The 22,298-nt window shown below is 35.8% G+C and overlaps 2 protein-coding genes across 3 annotated transcripts in view; one reads left to right on the forward strand and one right to left on the reverse strand.

Annotated features, from left to right (window-relative positions):
• Positions 1–2,438: 2,438 nt before the first annotated feature.
• Positions 2,439–6,090, forward strand: LOC129242874 (enhancer of mRNA-decapping protein 3). The gene is made up of 7 exons (XM_054879770.1): positions 2,439–2,870; positions 2,934–3,206; positions 3,258–3,907; positions 3,973–4,195; positions 4,256–4,407; positions 4,465–4,549; positions 5,432–6,090. Exons 1-7 carry the CDS (start codon positions 2,707–2,709, stop codon positions 5,655–5,657), a joined length of 1,773 nt encoding a protein of 590 aa, XP_054735745.1. The 5' UTR covers positions 2,439–2,706; the 3' UTR covers positions 5,658–6,090.
• Positions 6,091–6,473: 383 nt separating this feature from the next.
• The window catches only part of LOC129242871 (multidrug resistance protein homolog 65), a 26,271-nt gene continuing 10,446 nt past the window's right edge, over positions 6,474–22,298 (reverse strand). The window contains exons 9-11 of one of the 2 annotated variants that reach the window (XM_054879764.1): positions 18,779–19,075; positions 11,519–11,885; positions 6,474–8,598 (exon numbers count right to left, since the gene is read on the reverse strand). In XM_054879764.1, coding sequence (XP_054735739.1) covers positions 8,041–8,598; positions 11,519–11,885; positions 18,779–19,075 — 1,222 coding nt within the window. In that variant the 3' untranslated portion in view covers positions 6,474–8,040. The remainder of the gene's footprint in view (positions 8,599–11,518; positions 11,886–18,778; positions 19,076–22,298) is intronic. The other variant, XM_054879765.1, reaches the window with a different exon arrangement.

Below are 22,298 nucleotides of genomic sequence, written 5' to 3' on the forward strand. Positions count from 1 at the left end.
TGATCACACGTATTCTTACTCTCCATCGTTCAGTCGTTAGCAACATAGATAACGTTAGCAAACCAGCAACGAATATACACCGAGTGTGCCCGCGACGCTTAGTGTATGCAATACAACGCCCTGTGAGAACTTTTTTATGCTAGAAAATGCCTTTGGCGACTTGCAATGCCTTTTATGTTACAAGTCGTTCAAAGGAAGCTATAGATGTAATATCAAAAGGCATTTCGATTCCTCCCACAAAAATTTTCTACTCCAATCCAATATTTATTTATTTTGGTTTAAATTTCCCACTGGGCTGCTCCCATTATCTCGTTCTCACTTATACACTCACGTTTTTCATTTTGGACAGCACTGCTCAAGGCGAATTTATTAAGGTGACAGCATTCACCCAGCTGAATTTTTCACCGTAGGTATGGCTTATATCAAAATGATATGCTTTGTTTGTATGTATTGGTATGTTTACATTCGTATGTTTACATTTGCTTACTGATTTTGACGTGATGGTTGCACCAAACGCAACAACAAATACATGTAGGGTTTTACTTATATGTGTTTGCTGTCACCTGTAATAAATTCGCCTTGGCACTGCTCTATACATACACGAGGAATGTTTTTGGAGTGACAGTCCTTCTGGCAATGTAGAACCGACTGTCATGGGAACGTTCTTGTGTTTGGTAGTTTCTACTGCTTTCGCCTTCTTCCTTTTCACAAACAAGTAATTCACCTTCCTTTTATTTGGTTATTCATGGAGCTTGACGGCATAGCGAATTCAGAAGCCGCAACCTTGTATTATATCATTCTATCGCGAGCCGACTGGCAACAATATTGAGCAAACGAGAAAAGTCCAATAAAACAGGATCATAAAAACATGAATAATAAAATTGAGAGAACTTCGGATTCCGCAAAATAAAAGAGGTGGGAACGGCATGGCTTATCAACTTTAGGAAACAAAGCTGAGTTTTAAGTACGGCTACACGATGCTATGGGGGCAGATTGACGTGCGTCACTGTAGACAAATCTAGAAGGCAGAGAAGCCAGTACCATCAAGGAACGGCAAAATACCCGTATATCCAATCTAGAAGCAGAGAGAACACATGTGACCTCGCAACAGGAGACGATTGAGGCTGGAGTAGTTGTCATGAAAAATAAAGTCTCATAAAACAAGTTGAGTGAACTTAAGATTCCAACTTGTGAAATGGAATTCGATATCTAGCAGAGAGAAATATACATCTCATCATTATTTCTAAGAATATGCACATTTTAATTATTTCTCTGCTTTTCGTTAATTTAATAGCACATTTTACTTATTTTATGACTTCCCCGCACAATGCAAAAAAATTTCGAGTCGTCACTAAAGCGATTGAATAATATCGATTACACGAAACTCGAAATTGCGGGGGACTATACAAAATGTTTTGGGAATAAAAAAAATTATGAAATTTACCATTTACAAAACTTTTCTCGCTTCTGCGGACACCTAGTGTGAAATTATGTCAATTGTAAATGTGTTTATAATTAAAATAGTAGAAAGTCATTTACTTACTTTTCCAAGAGCCTTTGCATTTTCTTAAATATGTATAACGCTGTAGAGATTTCGCTTGCACACCTCTAAAATACAAGGTTGGGCATGTGTACACAATTTATTCGATATTCTCGGTCTTCTTCTTACTTTCGCTTATTCTTCCGCTTCTTTTTGTTTGTTTATTCTCTGTCTGACTTTATGACACTTGGGAAAACGCAATCTTGTATTCTATTATTCTTGACAATAAATGGATCCAAAAAATTTCCCGCTTTGAATTTTCCCAGCTGTATATTTTGAGTTCTCATCACAAAATTGTACTAAAAAGTATTGCGCATAGGAAAGTACATATGTTGTCAATGAAGTTATATAAAGTACCATTGTACCAAAAATGCCAACACTGTGTTATACAGTAAAAAGTTACTCGCACTTTTTATAGAGTAAACTTTTGAGCCAAAGCAAATTAAACAAGTAACAGCTGCAGGGTTGCAATTTTGTTGAAATTATTCTAAACTGTCAATCAGTTTATAGATTTTGTTGTTTTTGAGATACTGCTTCTATTTGAAACTGTCAAATGTGACTTGGCTAATACTGGAAAGTTAAAGCTGGTGCTTACAATGTTTTTATTCTCTCGGCCCGATAACTCATTAATTTATTAAAGTTTAGTTTATATAATATTTTACATGAACGGAATACATATTTCCACAAACGAATTATCTTATATCTTCTGTATCATATGAGGACGGATTCTGTGCTTTTGTTTGTTTACATGTATTGAAAGGTGTGTATCATCCTTTCGTGCAAATATTTCATCATGCAAACTTTCAATTATTTTTTATAATTCGTAAATTAGCTTGAATTTTAAATTTATAAATGTATAAAATCAAATGTTTTCCAGCGATTTCTTATTATCGACAATTGTGATACCTGAAATGAATGATTTGTTACCGTTCGCGAACCGATTATGATGTTTTGACACATCGCTAATATTGGCTACATAGTGGTTGGCAAATTTACAGGCGCTACTTAAAAAACATTTACGTATGAGATTAACTACAAAAAGCCTCAACAAATTAATGCATTGTACTTTAACTATTTACAATATAAATATAAGTGAAAAGATTAGTGTATAATTTGCACTCATAAAAAACGGACTATTTTGGTTTTTATTCATTCACGTTGGAGAAATGGGAGATGATTTCCTGGGCAAAGCCGTTTCCATAGAATGCGATCCTAAACTCGGTGTTTTCCAGGGAGTAATTAAAAATATATCTGAATCCGAGATAACAATTATTCGGGCTTTTCGCAATGGTATACCGTTAAAGAAGCAGGATGCTGAAGTGACTTTACGGTACGTTCAATTGTAACCCCCTTTTCATGCCATTTAAATCTGATGAAACGGTAAACTTTTCAGGTCGACAGATATTCTTAATATTTATGTGATACCGTCCTTTAATGGACAAAATTCTGTCGTCTCAACCGACATAAAGAAACCGACAATTGTCAAACAGCCAAGCTTTGCAAATGCGGGGAAAAACGCATTGGCCTTATCTCACAATAAAGATGTCTTCGAAAAAGATCACTCATCCTCATTACCTAATAGCACTTTCCCAAAAGCCGAAGATAGCATAGGTGAACTCACAAATAAGATATCGAATGTAAAGGTAGATTCCAGCAAGTATAGAAGGTAACTAGAACTAAAAATTTTCAACTTTTACTATCAAAACTATATCCATAGTGCTCAAAATTTGGAGAGTAGAGTATTTGAAAGTGGTAAAGTGCCTTGCAACACTACTGTTAAGGAATTTTTCGGAAACCTGCTTCCGCCCAAGGTAGAAGCTCGACTGGGGAGCACCCAATTTCCACCATCTCCTAAATCGATGAATGTCTATGATGTTGACAACTTTGACATTACGAGTACGATGTGTGATCAACCTTCAACATCTTCCAAACCTATTGATATAAAAGTTAAGAGGAATAACTATGGAATAAGTGTTTTTCCAACAGCACCAGATATTCCTGGTTGCGGAAACGGGAATGGAAATGGCAAACTGCGTTACGTTAATAATGGCTCTAGCATCAATGGAAGCGGTCGCAAGCAACGAAAACAGTTACGTAAAGATGGTAACATGAAATACAGCCAAACGTTTAGCACTTCGGTCGATGATCCCTTGTTACACGAAGATTTCGATTTTGAAGGAAATTTAGCTCTCTTTAATAAGCAAGCAATTTGGGATACAATTGAAGCGGAACAGAAACCGGATTTGGTACGTCAAACTTCCGGTGCAATGAAAAAATACCGGCACGATGAGAATATATTGGTCAGTGAACCTGTAAGGCTGCGGCAAATTGAAAACATTTTTGATGGATCTACGGATTTCGTTACCGGTGAAGAGTTAACTAGAATAATCAAATATGAGAAAGTTGACGTTATTTAAATTATTATATTTTAGATGAAGGACTAATAATACCAACCATCCCCTCTTTTGTACGTGAAAAAATTGAAAGTCTAGCGGAAAAAAAAGGTCTTTCTTTGCCAAGACAGTTGGATATTCTAACAAGGGGAGTTACAGATCTTGCCATATTGTTATTAGGAGGCGCTAGAAGACTTACACCCACTAATTACCATCAATGGCCAATCATTGTTATTATATGTGCGAAATCGAGAGATTTGAGGTAGAATAGATTTTGTTGCATTTGCTATACTGTGATTACCTTTATATTTTCGTTATTAAGAAATAGTAATATTGGCGCCGCTACTGGGCGTCAAATGGCATCGCATGGGTTAAAGGTGATACTTTATCTTGACGAAGAAAATCTGGATACAAAAAGCAAAGAGATTGCTCTTTTCAGTGCTACGGACAATGTCATTGTATATTCTGTTGATGGTAAATACTGTTTAATGTAATAGTATTTTTAATATAAAAACAACATTCTTCTTTCAGAACTGCCTTCGCCAGATCTAGTAATTTTATCAACTAATTCAAATACTTTAACGAGCAATATAAGGAAGTGGTTAGGTGAGAATAGGTAAATATAATGTAATTTCTACACCTTAAACTCGAAAAATTCATGGAAACTACACTAAACAAATAATTTAAAATGGGATAAGTGTTTTCGAAGTGGCGTTTCTTCTAATAATTCATTGTTTTGTCTTAATTCTTCTGAGCACGATTGTTGCATTATAGTATTCTTGGTAAACTATCCTAACCATAATCCATCTACAAAACTATTAGTTTGCTGACCCAAGTTTATTAAGACTTTTTTGCTTCCTTTTCTCCATATATGTATGTATATACAAGTATAATTGGCGCTTACAGCTTTTTTGGTGTTTGGTGTCCTCCTAGTTGTGGTGTGCGTCTTAATGTTTTCCACAAAATTATAGAACCTACAGTTTTACGGCGCATACAAACGAGAGGTGGTTTTTTATGAGGAGCTCTTTCGCATTTTCTACTACTAATGCTATTACCTCCTTTAATATTTTACATTCTTTTTAAAAACTGTAATTGTAATGCAATTTTTAAAATGATTTTTTCCTCATTTGTGTTTTTGTTGTGACAATGTAAACACTCTCCAAAATGTTTTGAAAAACTTTATTGTTTCATAGTATAATGATACAAATAATAATAGCATTACCACCTTATTTACATTGAAATACATATTATTGAGATCGGAAAAAAATCAAATCCACTTTTTTATGTTAAGACTAAATTTATGTCCATCAGTCTGATGTTAGAACCCATTGTCTATGAGTTTATTTGATTTCAAATATTAACAGCCAGCCAAAATTAAACTTTATTAAAATGTGTTCGTTTATCTCTTTTTCCATGAAACCTTCACGTTTTATTTTCAAACTTATAAAAAAGAGGTTATCAATAAATTAATAAAAAATCTTGAAATTCCTTTTTACAGAGCATCAGTTCTTGCAGTTGACCCGCCACCGGATGGGATTAAAGATGTTTGCATTAAATATGCAATTTTACCAATATTACCATTAAATGGCATTTCATCCAACAACTACGGAAAATTATATTTATGTAACTTAGGTATACCGGATAAATTTTATCGTGATGCTGGAATTAAATACAAAAGTCCGTTCGGTCACAAGTTTGTGATACCAATCCACTTAAAGGAATGAAATAGGCGATATAATGAAAGAGAATGTTCAAACTAATGTTTACGTATGCAAATCAGTTTTTATCATGGGATGGGTTTTTCAATTGCACAACTAAAAAATAAAAAGATTTGTATGTATATCCCGAGATAACTCATTTGACCACTGTAAAAATTGGATGGTATTCCGTTACTCATCATTAGGAAACTAATTCATTTATTTCATTTTTATTTTCAACATGTGGGGGCAAACGTAAATTTTTTGTTAATTTATTGTGTATTTCAAATGCTAATTTAGATTAAATTTATACTTCTTGACTATCATTATCCAATTGGTAAAGTAACATTCAAAATTTTACGTTTTCAGTGTGTTCACCAACCGGTGGGTTATTTGTTTATTCAAAATTGTTGAATTTACATGCATTTGTCAAATAAATTTGTCCACACTTTCAAAAAGAGCAAAACCCTTGCTTTGGATTGTTAGTTGTCATTTTGTTTTTATTTATGGAAATAATACTCTTAGGTGCTAAACAGGAAACATTAATTAGCAAAATTTCATAATTTGGAATTTACAGGCATATGTATATATGTATATAATACTTACTAAATCCTTTTTCCATTCATTATGCTAATTTCTATTTAACTCTTTAACTGTTTATGTATAGGGTACTGATCATGAAACAATTTTCTGTTGTGCAGAACACTCGTTAGAAATATGAAATTCATATTATTCTATGCCGATTCAACTTTTTTCTGAAGATGACCAAATATAGAACTTTTCAAAATAGAAATCGTGGAATATTCGTTAATTTGTCAACATTCTTTATTTGATTTTAAAAAATCGCATACATAAGTTAATCTGAAATAACAAACTATGTGGGAGCTACATATAATACCAAAAATGTATCTTATATGCAATGCTTTTTGTCATAAAACAAGATTTATTTGTTGGCAATGAGTAAAAGTAACGGGTTGAATTTTGGCTGTAATAAATTTATAGCATATAAATTTTGCACTGTCTTATACAGAAAAAATGAAGAAGAATAAAATAAATCAGATGTAAACAGTTAAAGAGTTATCACATCCGTACATTCTAGAACCCTTCACGAGTATTTACATAAATATCATAGTAATATGTTAGTTACCCACGCATCGTGGTAATGCCACGAGAATACAGAAGCTGGCGCCTTCCGAAAGCTACTACTTCTTCTTGTGACGTCAGTAAAGAAAATCATCAAACTTTTGTGGACAAATATATGCACTTACAAATGTATATTTGGTTGATTTATTATATCGTTCTTGGCTTCCCCCTTCGCTTATTTTCGTTTGTTTACTTTCTGTACTGATGCTACGGCTCTTGGGCGCGTGCGGTGACAATCATCAGATGTAAACAAATTAAATTTATCCCAAAAATTTTGAACCCAAGTTAAATTTAAATAAGTATACATTTAAGCAATGCGGTTATTGTTGTAAATAATACATTTTACTAACTAATTTACCAATTTTTCAGCTTAAAGCTTTCGCTGTCAAAGCGTTTATTGTAGTCTCCTTTATAAGGGTCTCGCGTTGCATCAAAGCGAAGCGACAGCGAAGGTTATGCTATATGTAGACGGGAGTTAAGAACGATTCGTGTTTTCATGGCTTAGTTTTTGTTTTTTGTCTGCATTTCATTTTTTTATTTGCGATATTTAGTAATCAAATACTGTGTTTATGCAGGGAAACTTTTGTTGCTACACGTAGCGAATTTCCACGCCTACCTCTCTTTCACAAGTTACGAGTTACTTCAACAAAAGTTGCTCTGAAATGTTATAGTTTTCTTTTCTCGGAAAAAAGTAACCCATTATACTGCAACATTACAAAAGTTTGTCAAACGCTATGGGCAAATGTTGGACGTTTCATATGAGAAAAGAAGAAGTAAAATAAAACTAAATCCTTCCACAAATTATATTTTGAATATTATAAAATTGAACAATTTGCTTCCATTTTTTTGTTTGTTTTGTAACAATTAAAGTTTCGTTGACCCTTTTTTTACGAACCTACATATATACACAAACAAATTAAAATCAGCTGACAACAGTCACCCTCGCCTTTTTAAATGGGATTTTTGCACTTTAGTCCAGTTAGAGAGCAAACAACATGGAACCTTATGCATATGCTGAGAAAAAAACACGAAAATTTTACAGTCCTAGTGCATTGTTTAAAAAATTACACATTTTTACGAGAAAAGAAAATTATATTAGTTAATAACGTAATTTTACAATGTCTAACTTAATCGATGTCTAACTAATGCATGCGCAACCATTTGCAAATACACTGATTAAATCTAGATTAAATTTTCACCTGCTCAAGCAGAACATATATACATACACATATGAAATTCATACATTATTTATTTAAATTTTAAAGACTTATTTCTCATGACTTTGCATTTTGTGAAGTTTTGCATATATTCCATTGAGCGCAACAAGTTGCTGATGGTTTCCAATTTCCACTATTTTACCATTTTTCAGAACACAAATTACATCAGCATTTTGAACAGTTGACAAACGATGTGCTATCACTATGCAAGTTCGTCCAGTACACGCCACATCAAGAGCCTGCTGCACTAATTGCTCGCTTTGCAAATCTAAAGCGGACGTTGCTTCGTCTAATAGTAATATTTTGGGGTTGCGTACTAAAGCTCGAGCAATAGCTATACGTTGCTTCTGACCACCAGATATCTGAGTTCCACGTGCGCCTAAACGTGTGTCGTACCCATTTGGCAAAGTTATTATAAAGGAATGTGCGTTTGCGCATTTCGCAGCTGCTATTATTTCTTCTATGGTCACTCTACGCGAATTATCACCATAAGCAATATTTTCGGCAATTGTGCGCTCAAATAAAGACGGTTCCTGGGAGACGAGTCCCAGTTTTCTTCTCAAACTTTCAATGGAGATGTCTTTATGAATATCGTCCTCGTTTAGTTTCTGAAATCATAATTAAAAATGGAAAAGAGCGTTTGATTTGTTTTTTTTTTAATATTAATCAGTTTTAAAAGAAATAAAAGATTTGCATGTAATATTATAGGTACACAACCATTAAATATATACTCGTATGTAGTTTAAGTTATTGGCGCGCCATACATTGATACCTTATAAGCCAATAAGACTATATGTAACTTAGACCCTGAACACTCTCCAAAGTGGCTGATTTAATTCTATTTCCCATCTTTCCCTTTGAGCCTATTCATTAATTATGTGGCGAGCAGTTTAAAATATCCTACGTCACCGGCAAAGGACTGTCAATTTAATTCCATCCGGCCAAATTTGCTCTGCTCCCTGAACACAACCTTTACAGCGAAGACTTTCTGCTCCCCATTAAGGAGTGTAATATAAGACTCTGCAAGTAGTTTAAGTTAGATTGTTACCGAAGGAGTCTTACATCAGAAGTTAGCTTCTTGAGCTTAAGGCGAAATTTATAGCAATACATTCCGATGGACAATGTTTATGACGGGAAAAAGGAAATACCTTCACGCAACTCGCTCCGTGAGAAGGGTGTCTGTTCGAAATACTTAGCATTGAATACTTTGTAATACATTTACGGAAGTTAGTGGTGCTCTTTCCGTTTACAAATATTTCTTCAAGTGTATGCAATTACATATATGTATCCTCATTGTCATAATGAAGTTTGTTGAATTCTATATGCCCCTATCGTGAGGATGAAACTGAGCTCCTCTTTCGCCCAGTTGGATTTGGGCTATGTTACTTCACCAGGGGATATTCTGTAGATCTCTACTTAGGGGGCGTCCATAAATTACGTGAGATGTTTAAGTGGGGGAGGGGGTCGAGTCAAATCTCATCTAATCTTACGTGGGAGAGAGGGGGGGGTCTCGGCAAATATCACGCAATTTTTTTTCTGATTGACACAAAAAAAATTATACTATTTTGGTCCAATATCCAGATTGAACATGCTTAAAATTTAATCTTAAGCGTAATCGTAGTATGATTAAGATCATTCACTAATTCGTTCGAAGGAAAATAATTTCATTCATACTTCGACGTTATACATATGTACATTACTACTGTCAAACCACCATATTTGTTTTATACCAAATAGCTCAATTTAATCTGAATTTACAGTACAGTGTAGCCCGTCGTTTGTTTTCGCGCCACTATCAGCCGAACGCGCGACTCAATGAACAAAAGCGTACGAGCTGAGTGGCAGCGACACACGGACAGGTTCCAACCTTCTTTGTTTATTATTGTAAATGTTTTACTCGACTCAGTTCATGCTCTTACTAATTTAAAACGAGTTATCCAGATTTTTATAACGCATACGTCAAAAGATACGTCTATAAGGCGAAGAAGTCCTGCCACGACGATGTGATAAAATTATGAAATACCTCGAAGCAAAAATTTCCGAAGAAAGAAGAGTTAATACATCACATTTAACAAGAGATTGAACGGCTTCTCAGGGAATCCACTGAGAGAAAAGTTCGGTCTACTTTAGCATTCCTTCAAAAGGTAGGTTAAATATATATGTTTTTAAGATAATACTTTTTTTATATAAAGTTTATTGTTACAATTAATAGCATAAAAAAAACTGAAACAGTGAAATTCTTGATAAAATATGCTAAAATCATAACTACAAAATATTAGCGCGGTCATTTCCTTCACTGTTTTCACATAATTCAAAATCAGCTTCTTGTGATGAGCGATGATGTGGATGAAGCTATGTCGAACACTACACCATCTAACGTACGTCCCACTCCAGCACAAGATACTATGAAGAAACATATTGCTAAGCTGCATATGGAGCTTGACCTAAGTGCTGCAGCGCACGCCGGAGTGATCTGCATATGATTCTTCACGACCGTTTTCTGCCACCTCAATACCCTATCACTCAGATTGACAATTTCGAACTTTAAAGAACATGACGGAAAGTCATTCGCTCCATTTCGAATACGCTTACCGATTCAACCGCTGAATGCCTTCATCAGCACGCCTTATGATCTCTATTGCCCAAGTATACGAGATAATTTAGAGAAAAGATGCTGCAGTACATGCGGTATTTACTTCGCATCTATCACAAGAGCTGCAGAGCACAGGCGAGCAGCTCACATTGCACCAGCTAAGCAAGCGCGTATGTTCCGCAAAGTGCGACCCTCACGGATTGTCACAAGACGAGCTAATGAGTTACTGTGCGCAAGCGTCAACGGCTTAGAGTGGCTAGATCAGAATGAAGTTGAAGGAGCAGATGATTTTACTGAAAATCATATGGACATGTTGGTCCCAATAGTCTCTCTTGAAACCGCGCATGATTCTCCATGGACTAAATTAGAGTAGATATTCTTTTTTTAATCGCAGTAATTACGATTTAAGTCTTCTATTGTTAAATTTTTATTACACTTATAACTCTCAGCAATATTGATTACTAGTCTTAAATAGTCGTAAATAAAAGCACGGAGCAATTTTTTTTTTTCTTTTTACAATAATAATCCAACGCGTTTACATAAGAAACCCACATTTTGAAAAATCTCACGTGAGATTGGGGGATGGGGGAGGGTGTTGAATAAAATCTCACGACATCTCACCAGGGGGGGAGGGAGGTACAGAAAATAAAAAAAAACACCTCACGTAATTTATGGACGCCCCCTTAGGGGTCAAAATCACTGTAGACCACCACATGAGCTTTGCTTGTCTCAGAAGGGGAATCAGCTGTTTTGTGCTGTATGTGTATGCTTTGCTATGCCTATGCTAGCACAACTTTTCAGTCAATGCGTTCTACACATATGTACATATGTATATAATCGTTACTACATAAATATATCACAAGACTAAATAAAAATATGCAAAGCTAAACATTTGTACTTATATAATATTAGTAATAATATTTACTTAAACTTACAATGGTGCCACTGTCGGGATCATACAAACGCATTAATAGTTGTATGCACGTTGATTTTCCACAACCGGAACGACCAACCAAAGCTACAGTTTTTCCTTTGAGCACTTCCAAATTTAACCCATTTAGAACTTTTACATCCGAACGTGTTGGGTATCTAAATTCTATATTAGAAAACCGAACACCCTCAAACAGCGCAAGTCTTTTTTCTGTAGCATTGTCCTCTCGCCTACACGAAGAAGAAACTTTTGGCGATCTGTCTAATATTTGGAATACTCGATGGGCCGCCACCAAAGCTGCAGTGAAAGCTGGTGCAAACGCTAAGGATTGTGCCAACATCATGGAGCCATATAAAAGCGTTTCCGATACTCTGAAATTGAAAATCTGTTATCTGGATGTATGTATATAGGTTATATAAATAAGTTGCTATACTAGATACGATTGGAAGCATTACAACGTAATATGCCTAGTGGCTTGAGCACGTTTGTTAAGACTAGAAAAGTATCAATCAAATAAGTTGCTTAATATATAATTGGCGCAACATATGAGAGACTAGACCTAGCTTTTCCAATTTTTAGTATGCATCTTGCTATTGCCCTACAAAAGGAGAATGCTTTTTATGAGCAGCTTTTTCATGGGCGAAATACCAACCGAGGGATGACCGAATTCGAGACCTATCGCTTGATAGTCCTGAAATAGATAGTTCTTATTCTGAGTCATAGAAAATGTTGGATAGAACGTAGTTAACCAGTTTGTTGTTTAATGATCCAAGCGAGGATTGATTCGCGGAACTGCTGCCTGTATGTAATGCACTAACAACTTGTTTTGATACTGAAAACTTCCGTAGAGTGCACAGTACCAGCACAGTTAATATAGTATGAGCTGTACCGGAGTTCTGTACTCGATCTAAAAGACCAACCAAAGCGAACTGGAAACTGAGTAAAAACCTTTTCACTCAACAAGCCACAAGGTAGGCCATGAGCTTCTTTTATCCATTCAAGGTCTCCGGAGCAGATCGGATACTACAGAAAGGTGGAAAATTAATTTTACCGCATGCTGTTGGGGCGATTTTGGATATCTCGCCCTAGCTTACATCCCAACAGTAAAGAGTTTTTCCCAACTTAGATAGGTAAAAGGGAGTATTACTACCTAAGTCCTTTAAATCTAGCTAAGGATACGTGATGTAAGCTGACTCTAAACTGTGGGGTTACTTCCTTATAGGATGGGTATAATCAAAGGAGATTTAAGCATTTTATAAGCCTTCCTAAGGGCAAACTAAGGGTTAAGGTTTTAGGTCAGCACAATATCTAATCTATACTAATATTATAAAGAGGAAAACTTTGTTTGTTTGTTTGTTTGTTTGTTTGTTTGTTTGTTTGTAACGAATAGGCTCAAAAACTACTGGCCCGATTTTAAAAATTCTTTCACCATTCGAAAACTACATTATCCAAGAGTAACATGGATTACATTTTATTTTGGAAAAAAATAGGGTTCCGTAAGATATTTGGATTTTTCGGACACAAACTGAAAAAAATCTTATATATAAAATAAAGTCAGCTTTTTGTGTGTGTTCGCTAACCGGCCGTGTCTGCACCGAATTAAACCAAACTTACACACATAGTTAAGAAGGTATTGAAGATGGTTTCCGTATAGTTTGGATACCTATTGGTGGATAGGGCTCGAGATATAGGTCAAAACGTGGACCCGGGTAACCTTCGGATGTGTATGTACAATATGGGTATCAAATGGAAGCTGTTGGTGAATGCTTTAGTTCAGAGTATTTCCATCCGCTCCGTGACTAGGGTCTCGAGATAGAGACCAAAACGTGGACCCTAGAATGTGTTTGTACAATATGGATATCAAATGAAAGCTGTTGATAAGTGCTTTAATACGGGGTAATTTTCATACCTATTGATGACTAGGGTCTGGAAATATATGCCAAAACGTGGACCCGCCGTGTCTTTGCACCGAATTAAACCAAACTTACACACATTTTTAAGGAGGTATTGAAGATGGTTTCCGTATAGTTTGGATACCTATTGGTACATAGGGTCTCGAGATATAGGTCAAAACGTGGACCCGGGTAACCCTAGGATGTGTATGTAAAATATGGGTATCAAATGGAAGCTCTTGGTGAATGCTTTAGTTCAGAGTATTTCCATCCGCTCCGTGACTAGGGTCTCGAGATAGAGACCAAAACGTGGACCCTAGATTGTGTTTGTACAATATGGATATCAAATGAAAGCTGTTGATAAGTGCTTTAATACGGGGTAATTTTCATACCTATTGATGACTGGGATCTGGAAATATATGCCAAAACGTGGACCCGCCGTGTCTTTGCACCGAATTAAACCAAACTTACACACATTGTTAAGGAGGTATTGAAGATGGTTTCCGTATAGTTTGGATACCTATTGGTAGAAAGGGTCTCGAGATATAGGTCAAAACGTGGACCCGGGTAACTTTCGGATGTGTATGTACAATATGGGTATCAAATGGAAGCTGTTGGTGAATGCTTTAGTTCAGAGTATTTCCATCCGCTCCGTGACTAGGGTCTCGAGATAGAGACCAAATCGTGGACCCTAGAATGTATTTGTACAATATGGGTATCAAATGAATTCTGTTTATAAGTGCTTTAATACGGGGTAATTTTCATACCTATTGATGACTAGGGTCTCGAGATATAGGTCAAAACGTGGACCCGGGTAACCTTCGGACGTGTATGTACAATATGGGTATCAAATGGAAGCTGTTGGTGAATGCTTTAGTTCAGAGTATTTTCATGCCGCTCCGTGACTAGGGTCTCGAGATAGAGACCAAAACGTGGAGCCTAGAATGTGTTTGTACAATATGGATATCAAATTGAAGCTGTTGGTGAATGCCTTAGTACAGAGTATTTTTCATGCCACTACGTGACTGGGGTCTCGAGATATAGGTCAAAACGTGGACCCGGGTAACCTTTGGTTGTGTATGTACAATATAGGTATCAAATGAAAGCTGTTGATAAGTGCTTTAATACGGGGTAATTTTCATACCTATTGATGACTAGGGTCTCGAAATATATGCCAAAACGTGGACCCGCCGTGTCTTTGCACCGAATTAAACCAAACTTATGCACATTGTTAAGTAAGTATTGAAAATGGGTTTCGTAAAGTTTGGTTGTAATTCGGAGCAGTGGCAACGGGTACAGCGTTCTTTTGAGCCAGCCATAATGTCGCTAACTTTTTTAACGCTTGGGGCGGAACTGAACTGTCAAATTGACAGTGTTAGTTACAATGTGTCAATATTTCTTTCTGATTTGGATGCCATAAGGAAAAAACGTAAGTGCAACATGTAAAAATTGTTTGTGAATTTTTTTGGAGTGGATTTTGGAACAGTGAATAATTTCTTACGAAATTTGAGAATTTAATGTGAAATCCGAATGAAATTATGTGTTCGTGGAAAAAACAATTTTTTTCGTTTTTTTTTTTGATAAATATAAATGGATAATGGTTAAAAAAGCTCCAATGCTTAATAAAACATATAAATTGAAACGAAAAATTCATGGATGATCAGGAAAAAAGACGATTGTTTATTCATATGCGTTGATTTGAAATTTAAAAACAATCTTCTTTTTTCCTGATTTTCAATTTATATTTTATATTTACTCAAAAACAAATAGAAAAACAAAAAGTATTGTTTATGCCAAAGCGCTGGAATAAAGAATAAAGAAATAAATAATATGAAAACCATATATTTTCTGTTCTAAACCATATCTGTTCTATTTTAGTGTGCCCAGCGAAGGGGGCAGGGTTTGCTAGTATATAATATATTTTGTGCAGCTTAACTCGAACACATAACAACCAATATAAAGCATGTAAGTACCTTGTAGTTTGTCGATTGAAAGCAATTTAGTCAATTTTCGAAATTCATGAAATTGCATACTTTAATGTTTCGCGATTTTTATTTAGAATATGCACTACAGAATGCCCCTTAATTCATTCTGTTCTTCGGCTCTAATATTTATTCGGATATGAAAAAATTATTTTGTGCCATTATTCCTTTCTAATCGAAGCGTTTTTTAATATTTGCCTATACATGCCCATTTTAAGGTATAAATACTTTTTAGTATTTGTTATTACAAAGTGTACGCATACTTTACATACAGTGTGTGAAGAATGAGTTTTGGCATGGAAAATAAATTTAAGTTTTCGACTTCAATAGAAAAAATACCAGTCTTTATTTACCTTTGACTTCTTTTTTGTAATGAGTCATATTTATTCACAGCTTTTAAAGGGAATTAATAAAAAACTTCAAATTCTTTGGAAAACAACAAATAACACACTATTTCTACACTGTCAATAACTGTTTTTACATTTTGCTTTTTCAATTTCTTTAAATGTGTTTCGCGATTAACTCTGCTTTGCAATGATCACTTTGATGCTTTCGTTTTATCATTCAGTGCGTAATTTTTGCTTTATTCAGACTTCGTATTTAAATATTGTGTTTTCAAAATACCCGGCAAAAGATTATCCTTTGATATTACGTAATTATTATATTATAATTGGTAGGAGGAATTGTCTGAAATTTTTTCGGTACTGATGTGTTACCGTTTAGTTTATAATGTTGTAAGGGGAGCGGAAAAAGAGGATAGATTAGAGCAAAAGCGTGCAGGTGGGTCTAAAACTAAAATTACTGGACGTGCAGAACGCTTGATGATTCGAATATTGGATCACAGCGAGGAGTGTGGTATTGTTGTCTCCCATGAAGCAGTGCGTCAAGCCATACTGCACCACAAATATTAATCGAGATCATCACGCAAGAAACCATTGCTGTCTGCACAAAATGTAGGAAAATGCCTGTTTCTTGCTTTGAACCGCATTTTCGCACTAGAAGCCTATTGGGCCAACGTTATATTTTGCGACAAGACAAGGATAATGGTGTATTACAATGATCGATCGGCTAGAGTATGGTGCAAGCCCTTGACAGCTTTACAAAATCGAAATATAATTGTTACGGTTTAATTTGGAAAATTTTCTGTGATGTTTTGGGGGTATATTTCAAGTAAAGGAGTAGGAGACTTGGTGCTTATTGACGGCACAATGGAGGCGAAACAATATTAACATAGATATGTATATTGAAAAAAAAACTAAGTCGCTAAAAACTTTGAGTTTCTCACTGAGAATAAACCAAATTTAAATTTTACCAAGATAATAGGACTATGGTTAAGTTCGTGCGGTTTTTTTTCGAAATTTGAAACTTTATTGACGTAAAATGGTTACAAATTTAATATTCAAAGTATTGTCCATCGCTTGCTACTACTTTTTCCCATCTTTCTGGCAATTCACGGATTCCCTTTGTGAAAAATTCGGTCGGTTTTGCCGCAATCCACGAATCGATCCATTTTTTGACTTCATCGTAATTACGGAAGTGCTGGTCAGCCAGGCCATGTTGCATCGATCGGAAGAGATAGTAATCGGATGGCGCAAGGTCTGGACTATACGGCGGGTGGGGTAGGACATCCCATTTGAGCGTTTCTAAGTATGTTTTGACCACTTGTGCAACATGTGGCCGAGCATTGTCATGTTGCAAAATAACTTTGTCGTGTCTATCGGCGTATTGCGGCCGTTTTTCTCGCAGTGCTCGGCTCAAACGCATCAATTGTCGTCGGTAGACATCCCCCGTAATCGTTTCATTCGGTTTCAGTAGCTCATAATACACAACACCCAGCTGGTCCCACCAGATACACAGCATAACCTTCAGGCCATGAATATTCTGCGCCGACGTCGATGTTGAAGCATGGCCAGGGTATCCATACGTTGCCCGACGTTTTGGATTGTCGTAATGGACCCACTTTTCATCGCCAGTCACAATTCGATGCAAAAAACCCTTTCTTTTGTGCCGTTGAAGCAGTTGTTCGCATGCCATAAAACGGCGTTCAACGTCTCTTGGCTTCAATTCATACGGCACCCAATGGCCTACCTTTCGGATCATTCCCATGGCTTTTAAACGTTTGGAAATGGTTGATTGATCAACTACCAAAGTTGTTGCAACCTCTTCTTGCGTTTGAGCCGGATCTTGATCGAGCAATTCCTCCAATTCGGTATCCATGAACTTTGGCGGCGCACCCTCGCGTTCTTCGTCTTCCAAGCCAAAATCACCACTTTTAAAGCGTGCAAACCACTTCTGGCACGTTCGCTCAGCTAGAGCATGCTCACCATAAACTTCCACCAAGATACGATGACTTTCGGCTGCTTTTTTCTTCATATTAAAAAATTCCCCGCAAAAACACATTATTTGGCACGAAATTCGACATTTTCAAGTGTGGTAAAAATATTGTTGTTTACGCTTCAAATAAAAAACTTATACTGACGTTTGTGCCTTACGACAGTAGCTCTCCAATGAATGTTTGGAAATGTGGATCGATGGAATAATAATCAAGTTACGCCATCTGTTGTAAAACCGCAAGGAACTTATTCATAGTCCTATTAACAATCCAAAGCCACAATTGTGGCAAAGTTAAACGACATAAACGGAAATTTGCGGCCCTTTTTGAAGAAAAGAGTCCATAAAAGACATCCAGCAGCATTAAAAACTGCAATACTGGAGCAATGGCAGAATATACCGAACGTATACGACATAAACAAATTGGTCTATTCCATGAAAAAGCGCCTGCAAAATGTTATTGAAGTTAACGGTTATCATGCCAAATATTAAATTTATCAAAAATTACGTATTCAAATTATGTATTTAATAAAAAAAAGCCTGTATTACGGTTTGAAAAACAGTTTATTGACAGTGTCGAAATAGTGTATTACTTGTTTTTGTTGTCTTAGTTGTTGTTTTTCCAAAGAGTTTGAAGTTTTTGTTATTAACTCGCTTTAAAGGCTGTAAATAAATATGAATCAGTACAAAAAAGAAGCCAAAGATAAATAAAGAGTGCTATTTTTTGCTATTGAAATCGAAAAATTTAATTTATTTTCTATGCCAAAACTCATTTTTGACAAACTGTATGTATTTACTTAGTATACATGCAAAAGTAGAAATTATAATTTAACACTCAAGCATGGCAGTAGAAATATTATTATTCAGTGGAAATATTAGGAAATATTTACTTACACATAAAACAATTATACAATACAATACAAATATCTCGTAAATTACAAATTTCAAAACTTAGCTTTGCTCATACATACGTACATATGTATGTACACTCGTATATATACGCGTTTCAAATACTCTTATACATAAATACATACATACCGCTTCTGCATGCATACATACTTGATAATATCCTGAAATGGAACCTTTCCTTCAGACACAAGTACCCCTCCATAACACAGACCTACTGCATATGCAAAAAATATAAATGCTTGCCCTGATGCATTTATCAATCCACGATATTTTAGTTTTTTTCGGATCAATGACTGAACCTTGTCTATTTCAGAATTATATATTTCGATAGTTTGGGCTTCGCGCCGTAAAGCAGCAATTGTTCTAATGTTTGAGATGGCCTCGTTTGCAATGCGGCAAGCTTCTTCCAATACTGCTTTTTCATGAAGCAGAGAAGTGCTCATAAATCTAAAAAATACAAAGAAATGCACTCATAAAAAATTTCGTTTATTCAAAATGATTTGTGAAGGGTGTTTCATAATAATTAAATTTTAACACACATTGTTTATACAATTTTTGCCGATCCTAATCGGTAAAGGTTAGCGGTTTCAAATGATCACTTTTACTTTTGCGTTAATTTGATCTATAGTATTCGCGAAACCCCCCACAATGTGCACCGAAAGATTTCCAATTCCCATGATATATATATATATATATACAGGGTGAACGATATGAAGTGTTACCTATTCAAAACACCATAACTCTTATATATATATTTGTGTGAAATTAGTTTTTAAGTAATTGGTGAATTCGAAAGCCATTGTGTGGACGAAACACGATTTTTTAACCATTCTTGATTCACACGAGCTTTGTGAGACGGTGCCGAGTCCATGGTCTACGACCGAAATGCTTGCGTGCCACGGCTCTAAAGCAGCTTCCAAAACATTTTCCCGATAATAAGTCGCATTCACTTTGACACCAGACTCGATAAAAACGATTGGAGAGCGTCCATCAGCGGTCACTGCGGCCCAAACCATTACTTGCGATGGGAAATTGCTTCGAGTGGCCATACGTAGGCTCAAATTCTCGTATGAGTGTTCGGTTGAGTAAACACGATCGTTTTGAGTGTTTATGAACTGCTCAGTTGGGAAATTTTTTCATCAGAAAACACAATGTTAGGAAATTCGCCACGTTCGTGCAAGCGCAACAACTCCTTTGCTCTTTCGCACCGAACTTTTTTTTGCTGGGGTCGAAGATCGTGTGCTTTTTGGAACTTGTAAGCCTTGGCCTTGAGCTCATTTTTCAATATGCGTCGAATGCTGTCTTGCGATATTTTCAGTTCTTTGGCCATTTTTCTTCCACTTCGATTTGGATTTCGTTCAAGTCGAGCCTTCACTTTCCGAACCATTTCTGGCGTTGTTGCGGTTTTTTTTGGTCCACCTCCATAGCTTTTTGCAATGCTACCAGTATCATTGTAACGTTTTATAGTGCGATACACAAACATTTTATTCACTTTGAGGTGACTGAGCTCACGAACAATGGCTGGTTGTGATTTTCCAGCCAAATATATTATAGTATAACGCAATCACACTATTACGTTTGAATTCCATTACGTTCACCCTGTATATGTAGGTCATAACGGTTATTTGTGTCAGTCTAATGGAATTCAGATAGAAAATAGGCACATAAAAATTAAAATAAATAAATAACTGGCACGTACACTTTTGCTAGGGGTTTGCCCGAGCTCCTCCTCCTATTTTTGGCATGCGTCTTGATTTTTATCCACAAATGGAGAGGCCTACGTTTTTAAGCCGACTCCGAATGGCAAATGGTTTTTTATGAGAAGCTTTTTCATTAAAGAAATACATTCGGAGTTTGCCATTGTCTACCAAGGGCAACCGTTATTATAAAACTCTTTCTATCATTTTGCTGTTTTGTGCACGGAGATACGAACCTACGCTTTCGCTGTCAGATACTGTGACAGCATAAAAGTAGGCACATACTCTATATATAATATTGGGTATGGGAATAAGTTTCCGTCCTTTCTTAGCCAAAATTACGAAATATTTAAACAAATAATTAAGGACTGACTGCATTAATTGAAACAGATGGTAATCCGAAGGTGCAATGTCGGCGGGTGGGGCAAGATTTCCCAATTCAGTCCCTCTAAATATTTCTGGACCAGTTTAGCGGCGTGTGACCTGGCGTTATCATGCGGCAAAATCAGTTTGTCAAGTCTATCGTCCCATTCCGGCTGCTTTTCTTTCAGGTTCACCTAGTAGGCTCCAACATTTTCGACGCTTAGGGTTAGGATAATAGATCCTGTTTTCATCGCCAGTGACGATGCGATGCAGAAAACCTTTTCTTTTCTGCCGTTCAAGAAGCATCTCACACGTCACCAAACGTCTCTCGATATCCCTCTCTTTCAATTGATGTGGTACCCTGTTAGCTGCTTTTTGGACCATCTCAACGCGTGTAAACGTTTACCGACGGTTCATCTGTCAACATCCAACTCTTTAGACATATCATCAAGGGTTCGGCATGCGTCTTCAGTTTTTCGGTGCCCCTTCGCGATCTTTATCACTCACGTTGAAAATACCTCTTTGGAAGCGTCGAAACCACTCTTTACAAGTTGTATTTGATGGGGCGTGATTACCGTAAATATTGATCAAAATAAAACACGTTTCAGCTGCACTTTTCTTTAAAAGGTAATATTAAAGCATGACTTTCCGCAAATGTTGTTTTTTCGGGACGAACGTAGACATTTTTGACGTCACATAAAAAAGGATCATTACGCTTCAAATGAATGTCAGCTACTGTGATCGAGGCCTCACATATACACCTTCAAATCAGCTGTATCCTACTAGAGCGAATACAAAAGTAGTATAAGCAGCGAGACCTCTTTTACGAGGGCGGAAACTTATTCCCATACACAATATAATACATAAATATGTTCAGAATTATTCAAAGATGCATTTCTAACTTATCGAGTAAAAATTTAGATATATAAAACGTCGGCCGCCTTGGAAAACCTTCGAGTATATTTCTGTCAGAAAAAAACTCCTCATAAAAAACCACCTTTCGCACACTTTAGGTCCCTCCAAACACATAAAGACGGATAAGACAAATTGAAGTATTTAAATTAAATTAATTAATTAAAAACTTTTTTCTTAAAAAATACTTTCAATTTTTTACTTTTAACCTTTAAATGAAAAAAAATAAAATAATAAAATGGACTCTGTTCCAAAAATGTTCGAAATTTGTTGGGTTATAATATATTACTAAGATTAGTCATTTAGCTAAACAATGGTTTTAAAAATTCTTAGGTACAGTAGGTTCTGTTTTTATGCGGTAGATACGTTCCGCAAGAAACAGCATAAAGAAAAAACAGCATAAAAAAAGCTACTAGTTCTATAGTAAAACTATAGATACGTTTCAAATGCTAAAACCGCATAAATCTGAAATAATCGCATAAAAAAGGGCACTAGTCCCATATTATTACTATAGATACGTTCCATAGACCGCATGAATCTGAAATAATTAAATAAAATCGCAAAACCAAATATTGTATCTTTGAAAATTATATCTTTATATATCTTCCATACTTGTAGGGTTAGCATTTCTGATGCAATCTGTGATGAGTTTTTGCTTAGCTGGTTTAGAATCTTGTTTATATGTACAATTCCCCATA

The sequence above is a fragment of the Anastrepha obliqua genome, chromosome 3, assembly GCF_027943255.1.
Source record: "Anastrepha obliqua isolate idAnaObli1 chromosome 3, idAnaObli1_1.0, whole genome shotgun sequence".
Classification (NCBI taxonomy): domain Eukaryota; kingdom Metazoa; phylum Arthropoda; class Insecta; order Diptera; family Tephritidae; genus Anastrepha; species Anastrepha obliqua.

Bases quoted from the DNA above. Each gene is read 5' to 3' on its own strand.
- LOC129242874 (XM_054879770.1), top strand. From the start codon at position 2,707: ATGGGAGATGATTTCCTGGGCAAAGCCGTTTCCATAGAATGCGATCCT. The intron at 3,207-3,257 runs GTAACTAGAACT...CTATATCCATAG, and splicing joins GATTCCAGCAAGTATAGAAG to TGCTCAAAATTTGGAGAGTA. The intron at 4,550-5,431 runs GTAAATATAATG...TCCTTTTTACAG, and splicing joins AAGTGGTTAGGTGAGAATAG to AGCATCAGTTCTTGCAGTTG.